This window comes from Lucilia cuprina, chromosome 6, assembly GCF_022045245.1.
Source record: "Lucilia cuprina isolate Lc7/37 chromosome 6, ASM2204524v1, whole genome shotgun sequence".
NCBI classification, from domain to species: Eukaryota; Metazoa; Arthropoda; class Insecta; order Diptera; family Calliphoridae; genus Lucilia; species Lucilia cuprina.
The window spans coordinates 30,560,661-30,570,386 of NC_060954.1; the positions used below are offsets into that span (position 1 = coordinate 30,560,661).

Here is a 9,726-nt window from a genome sequence, read left to right on the forward strand (position 1 = left end):
ACATCGGTCCATTATTTTACCTAGCCCCCGTACAACTGCAAGTTCATAATTATGTTTAATATACTCGTGTCTTGACTAAAGCTGCCAAACTGAGTTTTATACTAGACTTGATGACCCTCATGAACTTTACAATTATAGGGCCCAATTAACCCTAGCCCCTATAAAAAGCTCTACTTCAAAATTTGACTTAAATGTCCACAATTTTATTCAACAATAAATGGCTTAAGTATATCTGAGGCAAGGTATAATTCAAATTAAATGCTAATACATACATACATACATACATACATACATACATACATACATACATACATACATACATACATACACTTGAGATAGGGACCGGAAATTTGACGTCTGAATCTAAAAATCTTACATACATTAAAATGTTCTGATTTTATTTGATTTAATTTATATTAAATTTCTTCAGTAATCATAATTTTCTTTATAAACATGAAGATTTTTAACATAAGAATAGGTAATTAATAAGGTTGTCATTCGAATAAAAATTATTCGATTAGTCGAGGGAAAGAAATCGTTTTTCTTCGAACGAATCAAAAAATTCTAATTTAGAATAATGAAATATTCGAAATATTTTTGCCGAATAATCGAATTTTCGAATAATGTTTTAATGTTACTTTTTACTTTTTAAAGAAATACTAACTTAAATTTTATCCGACAGGCCCACCTTTGGAATAGTTCAATGGCTTGTAAAACTATGTCATGCAAAAAATTAATCTGATAAAATAACGTTAACAAGTGCGAAACGCTCTGAAGTTTCCAAGTGCATTTACGATTTTTTTGCACAAATTTTGCTATTTAGTAATAAATTTTGAACCTAATTATAAAAGATTCGCAATGTGCACAGAATAGAAACATATAAAACACAAAATTTACATAAATTATCAATTTCAAAAACAAAAGTTTTCTTTTAATCCTCTAATTATATGGAGTATTATTCAAATAGATAGTTTTTTTCGAATTTTTAAAATTTGGTGTTAAATTTTTGGTAAATATTATTTCGATAATTTGACTTTGGACTCCACAGTTTATGGGTTAAAAATGTCCAATTTTTATTGAACTTCGAATATTATTATTTGAGATAATACTACTAAAAATACTTTTTAAAATGTACATTAGGAAAAAATGAATACGTACAGTCTAAAATATTACAAAAAATTCGGTTTCCCCGAAGTCCGCCGAGTTCAAATAGAAGATACATCTAATCTATAAGATATATGGATCAATTTTTTTAACTTTTAATATCCTAATGTATTGTCTATAAATTCCCATGAGATCTATTAAAAATTTTGAACTTTGTTTAACAAAGTTTCAAAAAAACTGAAATTGGATAATAGAAACGTCTGTTGAAAAAATCAAACTTTTTTGACCATAGCCGAGAACAACTTTGCGTTATCTTATAAAAGAAAAAACTAATATTCGAGTAATTATAAATATATTTTAAGTAACAAAAAGTATTTTTTTTTGTCACATTTCGAATTCATGTGCTGCGAGACACATTAATGACTTGGGGAATTTGCAATAACTTTAAAAGTTTTTAAACAATTTTGTGCTTTATATTTTCTCAAATGTGCACATTACGATTCCTTTACCATAAAGTTCAAAATTTAGTACTAAATGGCCAAATTTGAGAGCCGTTGCAGCACCTGTTTACGTTATCCTATCAGCCTAATTTTTTGTATAATATAGTTTTATTATATTAGTACAATTCTAGAGTAGAGATGGGCTCCAATTTTTAAAACTGTAATCCGGGATTACAGTTTTAAAAATTGCAAATCCCAGAATTTGTAAAAGCCAGTCCCGTTTGGTATCCTGGTTCATACATACAAATAAGAAAATATATAAAAAAAATATATGAATTAGAAATTAGTAAAATTTGTTCATATGAGAGAAACTTGTTAAATTTTTATTTTTATTAATATTTTTTTGTTTTAACGTAATTTTTAAATTGTCATAATCACTACTACTATTCATTTTGTATATTACAAAAAATTATGCGTGTTTTGTTGCTAATTATTAATTATTATTTTTTTTAATAATGGCAGTTTGGTTTCAAATTACAAAATATAAAACTTTTAGTAAAAAATTAAAAAAAAAATCATACATAATCGTGATGTTATACATACTCTACATTAATAATCGCGATTTTATTACTCATGCCTACACATTTCCTAATGTAAATCATACAGAAAGGAAACATTAACCATGGGTAAAGTTATCACTAACTCTTGGCTTAAATTGGAAAGATAAATATACGAATATTGTTATTTTTTAAAAATCAAAAGTAAAAGAATTTGCCTGTTAAATCTGTTTACTATTTTACGAAGTCCCTATAAATGTACAACTCGAAATGGATCAATATTATTAAATGCAATGACATGTAAAACATGCATAAACATGTATGTATCAGTGTTGCCAGCAAATCAATAAAACGTGCGTCTCTAAGTGCTAAAGTGTTCTACAAAGGAACAATAAAGTTCATAACAATTGTTGTTTGTTTTAATGAATTACTTTTTATTAATAAAATTTATAAATCATTTTTTTTAAATGTTTATTTTTTAAAAGGTTTATATAACATATTATGTATGTATGAACATTTGATTTACAAACCATAATACAAGTTTATCAAAAATACCCTTCATATAAATATTGTATTAAATATTGTATTAGGCCTCATTATTGCTGCATGTTGCTGCAATCATTTTTAAAAGCATCACTGCTGCTTTAGCGACTTTTTTCCAGAGCAGAGACTGTAGAATAGATTTTATGAGAGCGTAAATCATTGTATAGGAAAAACTAAGAACAGTTTTCACCGAAAGAATTTTGTAAACTAAGTAGTTAAAACCAATAAGACATTGTATCATTGTTGTTAAAAATATTTAAAATTTAATAAAATGCTAAATTTAGTTCTCAAAATTCTAAAATTATTATATGTGCATCTTAAATCTTGGTATCTCAATAAAATTTTAATTTTGTCGAATTTCTAACATATATTATGTTTACAAGTGACACTTATAATGTGTCACGAAATAGGCTGATGAGGAGCCGAAAGGGGTCTGAAAATGAATTCCTTGTATTGTATTCGAGTCTGACACTGACATTCCTTTTGAAAATTACTTTAACAACTTTACTACATCATATAATCGGTTCAATTTTCGGATCATTGAAATTTTCCCGGATGAAGCCAATGGGAAATAAAAGTGAACAATCAGTAGAGCAAAATCCCCATAGGGTTCTTTGTTTTCCCTATAAAATGATACTGAAGAAAACAAAACGATATTAATATTTTGAATACATCCCAACAGAAAATTTATAGCTTACTATATTGATATTGTGTTCGAAAGAGCTTACAAACTTACACACACTCCGGCTTACTTTACACAGGGAATGGCCGCTTGAAAATGTCACACTAACTGATATACTTGGTTTGCGATATTGTGTGTAGATTATACTTTTTATACTCTTCACCTTCGTGAGAAGGGTATATATAAGTTTGTCATTCCGTTTGTAATTTCTACAATATAATTTTCCGACCCTATAAAGTATATATATTCCGACTCCTTATAGATAGCGGAGTCGATTAAGCTATGTCCGTCTGTCTGTCTGTCTGTGTGTTTGTTGAAATCAGTTTTTAGAGGTCCCCAGATATCGGCGAGATCCGAATCTTCAATAATTCAGTTAGACATGCTTTCGAGAAGATCGCTATTTAAAATCAGCAAAATCGGTCTATAAATAACGGAGATATGAGATATGAATGAAAATCCTCTGAAAATTTCATCAAAAAGCCACATTTTTTCATGATTTGTTAAAAAAGCAACAACAACACTGTGGATTGGATAAAGATGTACATGTGCGTGTGTAGATGTATTTGGTTTCATTCAGCTGTGTATTTTTTTATGTTTGGATGCTGTTGGCGTCATTGAGTTGTGTATTTTGTTTTTGTAAATTCTGTTCGTATATTTGAAAGTCGGTTGGTTTTATTGCGTTGTTTATTTTGTTTTTGTTTTTCTGTGTTTTTCGTTATGTGTGTTTAGATGTCTGTTGTTTTAGATGCCTTGTGAATTTTGTTTTTTATTTCGTTTAGCGTTGTTGTTGTTCATTTTGTTTTTCTTTTGGTGTAATAATAATGTAGACGGGAAAAATTTAAAATTTATAAAACTAATATGTTTAAAATACACTATGGTGAAGGGTATATAAGATTCGGCACAGCCGAATATAGCACTCTTACTTGTTTTATAATATATGTACTTGTGTGTGGAAAAGTAGCTATTCCTACATTCTTACCGATATACCTAGTAAGTAAAATTGTTTCTACAGCACCTTCCTAGCTGGAACACAAGTGTATCAAAAAGTATCTACAACAACTTTCTAGTTAAAATACATGTGTATTAAGAAATATCTAAATATGTATGTTTTTTTTTAAATGCTACCCAAATACATGTATCTATCATTCATAAGTATAAGGCCATTCCAATCATCACTAGATCATGATCCTTATTTTAAGCAACAAATTTTGCTTAAAATTCATCTAAACATTGAAAAAACGTTGGACCAAAAAAATATTTTTCAATAAATGAAAAATTTTTTGTTGATTAAATTACAGCACTCTTGATTTTTTTATATTTTAATTTTCTATTCTCATATACAATGTTAATCACAAGTATATTAAGATGTAATGCAAAAAAAAAATATTAAAAATTTAAACTTCATATCCAGATTTTATATACAAGTAAATCATTTTATAAGTAACACAAAGTAAAGCACACAGCATTGGTTACAATTCCGAGTACTCTGAAAATTTTCTGTGGGGATATTTAAAATTATATTAAACTTATAAAAGTAGTGTAGATTTTTTCGCTAAGTGGTGACATAATTAGAAAAAAATCGTTTTACGGCATCGATAATAAGCCCTATAAATTGCATTCTATCAAACTGGTCTAAATTTTGTTAAATGCCCAAATTTGAAATATATATTTATTGTGGAAAAATTACACTGTGTTATCAAAGTGAAGAAAAATTAATTGTAGGGCTTATCATATACCAATGTCATTTCGTTGCAGCCCATAGACTACGAATATATTTTCAGTTTGTCTCTATTAATTATTTAACTTACTTTTTAAGAGCTAAATTGAAACTTTGATAAATCATAAGTTTGGTAGTTTTCAACCGTATTAAATTCTGAAATTTTGCTTTAAAGATACAAGTTTTGCCTTTGATCATGACGCATAAAGTTTATCATTTTTACATTTAAAAAATGTTACATCAAGGAAGGTTTCTAAATGAGTTACGCTAAGTTTTCTATTAGCAAGTTTCTTCATTTTTTCACTTTTCCATACAAAATTTAAAAAAAATCATAATCATGAAAGTTTTTGTATAGAAGGAACATTCACTTATTTATAAAACGTAACACAACTGACCACTTTTTTAAGTTGGAAAACAAACTTAAAATGGGCTTTTTTTGAAAACGAAAAACATAATAAAAATAAAAAATTAGGAAAAAGATGTGAGATTTTTAATTTTAATGGATTTTGGATTTCTTAAAAGTTAATAATTGTATCATAAAAAGAAAGCATCGGGTATGAAAATCGGATGTTAACTACAAAACTTATAATTTTTATAGGTAAAACTTCAAAATTATTTTGTTTTTAAAAAGTAAAACTTCGTTTAAAGCTAAAATTAAAGCATATTCGTACAATAGGGAACAATTTTTATATATTTTTTATATCACTGTGTAATCATCATTTATGAGCATTTTTTCTATTGATCCAAGTATAGTAATATCTTGCATAATTCGTTTTTACAATATAGGAAATAATTTCCGGATGAATTAACTCGCAATTAATGTTTCCTTTTCAACAATTGATGTATATATATATATATATATATATATATTATATTTATATATATATATATATTTATATATATATATATTAATATATACCTACTTATATATATATATATATATATTATTATATATATATATAATATATATATATATATTTATATATATATATATATATATAGTATATATATCTATATATATATATATATATATATTATATAATATATATATTATATATATATATGTTATATATCATTACATAAATATGTATGCCAATTTGACAAATGAAGATCATATTAAATAAACCACAGCAATCAATGTTTAGAATATTAAAAAAAATATGACAGAAAAGTTTACAAAACACTAAGATCCTTAATCATTATCATTTATCACAATTTTATAGAACAAATTCTGTTTTAATTAATCTGAAAATTTGTTTTATTTACATTTGATATGATTATGAATAAGGCCATTAGTAGTTTGTTTAGTATGATTATTTAGGATATAGGACTCTAGATAAGTTTTATTCTATATGAATCCTCATCTTAGACAGACCAATTGTGAAAGTTTTTTTGAATCCATTGGTAATCTTAGATGATGACTTAAATAGTTTAAACATAAATAAAATAAAAAACAAAAATTATAACAAATTCCTATAAACTAATAGTAAATGTAGCGAATGAATTAATGCATACATGGTTTTCAGGATTTTTATTATTCCGCCGTAATAATAAGGATTATTCTTTGGATTTTTTTTCTACTGTACACAATCTAGGACCTTTCGTTTTAAATATAATTTTCTATTTTTTAATCATTATATAACATACGGTTTTGTAATTTTTCTTGATTTGTTGAGGTTTACAAATGTTTGCAAATGTGTTGAAACTAAGTTATTAAATTCAATTATAATAATCACTATTTATATCCGATCTTCTTCATCTTCTTCTTCTACTTCTTCACCGTTTTCTTCAACTTCCTCTTTATAGCCGGGGTGTTCAGAGATTGCATAATAGTTGCCGTTGTAAATGACACCAAGTTCTCGCAGGGCATCGCCTCTTATTGTTGCTTTTATCGTCCAATTGTAGCAATCATCCGACTCTGACTCTCTGTCTAGTCGTTCGACATCAAGAATTTTGGAATTTAGGCGCTCTAATATGATGCCAATATCTTTGATGCTAAGGTGACGTTTTTGATCAACGGACAGTTGGTCGATGAGAAGTAAGAACTTTTCCGTCGTTACTTTTTCATCTTCCATGATTGTGTTTTCTGTTTCGCTTTCGGAACTGTCACGCTCCGGAGCAATATCCAGGAACCGTACATGACCTTTTGTCCCCGAAGAGCGGCGCTGCATGCTGCCACCCATCATAGGATCCACAACCGATGACATGCCCAACGTAGCCTGCTGTTGAGGTTGTGGGCTCGTGGTACCATCTTGTATTGGAGAGGTCGCCACACTTTTGTGAACGGCAATTTTACGACCCTCCTCGTGCAGTGCACAGCAATGAAAATCGCACTCCGTGGTACTAGGACTACCCGCTCGACTGGGTGTGTGAGCATGATGCGCACATTCAGGTGTGTGCACATGCACTGCACCCACAGCACTGTCAAAAGAACCCCCTTGTTTTGAAAGTCTTCTATTAGTGCCAGGTATCACAACGCCCGGTGGAAGAACCACACCACCTGGATGATAAACACTCGCGGGACCTTCATCACTTATGACTGTTATTTGTGGACTTGTATACCTCTGTTGAGAGGATTGTGATGATACGGATTTGTTGTCCAATGAACTTTGTGCAGAAAGTCCTTTTTTCGATGGCGAATATTTTTCTGAGGATATAAGACCGTTACTACTTCCAGCTCCACTATTATTCGGTCCGCTTTGACCACCTGTTGCTCCGCCGCCTTGACGTTGGTCCCAGTGAAGAACCACCGTAACTCGACCCTTGTTGTCCATAATTTTCCAAGAAGGCGTCTCATCGTGCAACTCCAAGGCATGGATCGTCTCGCAGACGATTTTTGGTATAGCTGATATTGCTAAAACGATAATAAAAAATCGAAAACATAAATTATTTTTTATTTCGTAAGATACGTAGGACGTAGCGTTTTTTCCATACTTTATTCCAATTGGCATTTTTTAAGTTAAATAAATTTTATTATACCTTACACTACTTTATGGGGATGGTTTATTGGGTTTGTGCTGATGTTTGTAACGCACAATAATATTAGTCCTATACCACCTTAACGTATACCAATCGGCTCAGAATCATTTTCTGAGTCGATTTAGCTATATGCGTCCGTCTGTCCGTCCATTAAAACCTTGTAATAAAACTACAATGAAATTTGGTACATGATCTTCTATTGTTCTAAGGACGAAGCGTACTAAAAATGGTTAGATCGGTCCATTATTTCACCTAGCCCTCATAAAACCCCCGAGTAATCACACTACAGGAAATTTGGCACATGATCTTCTATGGTACCGTATACGAAGCCTGTTGAAAATGGTTTACATCGGTCCATTATTTCACCTAGCCCCCATACAACTAAACTCATCGAATAGGGCTTTTAAGTTCACAATTATATTTAATATACTCATATCTCGACAAAAAGCTGCAAAACCAAGTTCTATACTAGACTTGATGACCCTCACGAATTCTATAATAATAGGCTTAAGTATGTATGTCTGAGACAAGACTCAACTCAATTTAAATGCTTTATTATGACAACTAAATCACATTTTATTCGTATACAGGTGTAGAGTGTTATATAATCGCCCTCGCCCTACTATAATTTCTTACTTGTTTTATTTTGAAAGTGTTTATTTTTATGCTCACATTTTTAGGTGCTCATTCTCTCAGCGGCATTATCATACTTTCAAAATATTTTCACACATTTTATATCCCAGCAAAATCTTTACATACCCGATAAGTAAGCAAGTAATTTTGGAGAAAAGTGAAAGTGGTTACTTTTTGGGTGAATAACTACTTATTTTTGTTCGACGATGACCTAAAAATAACTGTTTACAAATTTGCTTACCCGACTTTTCCGGATTTAAAATTGGTTTTACAGTTATTTTTCATGTTTGCTTTTCTATTCTCTTACTCAATTCCCCATTAAAAATAGTTTTACCATTCTATGGAATGGTTTTCAAACAAATGTAAATATCAATATTTCTTGAAAAAACTTCAAAAATCGACTAAGGTTTGAAACACTAACTAATTCCTTATTATACATATGCTGCACAGTGGGGTAGAATGGAAATTTTTTGGAAATAAATCTGGAATTTCTAAACGGCTGATCCAAACGGGATAAAATTTGGCGTGAGCGTAGCCAAGGAGTATTCGAGTTTAAGTTTTGAAGATAAACCCCGCATATGCCCCAGGGACGGAGCTGTGGCGGCTCAAAGTAGGGTACCTTTGACATGTAAAATTTTTAAACTCGTGCCATTTTTTGTTTTTCACCCAAATACAAAGATTTTTATATTTTCTGAAAGCGCTCGACGAGAATACCGGGCGTAATTTTGGACCAAATGGACTCAATTTTTTCTTGTTAGTTAGACAACAAAATTTCCAATAATATACAAATATAGATTTTTGCCGTTTTTTGCCCAAAATGTGTCTTAACTCTTTTATTAATAAAATAAAATTTTCTTTAAGAACATATAACAATTTTATAGTTTTCTAAAAGGTATTTTTATGCAGAACGCTTTGGCGTAAAAAACTTGTCCTATTTTTTGAAAATGTTGCCACTGCGTCTTTCGAATATGACCTATTTTTTATCAAAACTTCAATTTTGGGCGACATGTTCTAAAATCCCAAAGCTGGGATCAGAAAACTGAAAGCAGTTTTGGAAACCTCAATATGTTT

The 9,726-nt window shown here is 29.5% G+C and overlaps 1 protein-coding gene across 3 annotated transcripts in view; it reads right to left on the bottom strand.

Annotated features, from left to right (window-relative positions):
• Positions 1-6,139: 6,139 nt before the first annotated feature.
• Positions 6,140-9,726, bottom strand: part of LOC111686212 — a 119,153-nt gene continuing 115,566 nt past the window's right edge. For all 3 annotated transcript variants that reach the window (XM_046954784.1, XM_046954783.1, XM_046954782.1), the window contains one exon: positions 6,140-7,897. In XM_046954784.1, the coding sequence (XP_046810740.1) occupies positions 6,783-7,897 (1,115 nt within the window). In that variant the 3' untranslated portion in view covers positions 6,140-6,782. The remainder of the gene's footprint in view (positions 7,898-9,726) is intronic.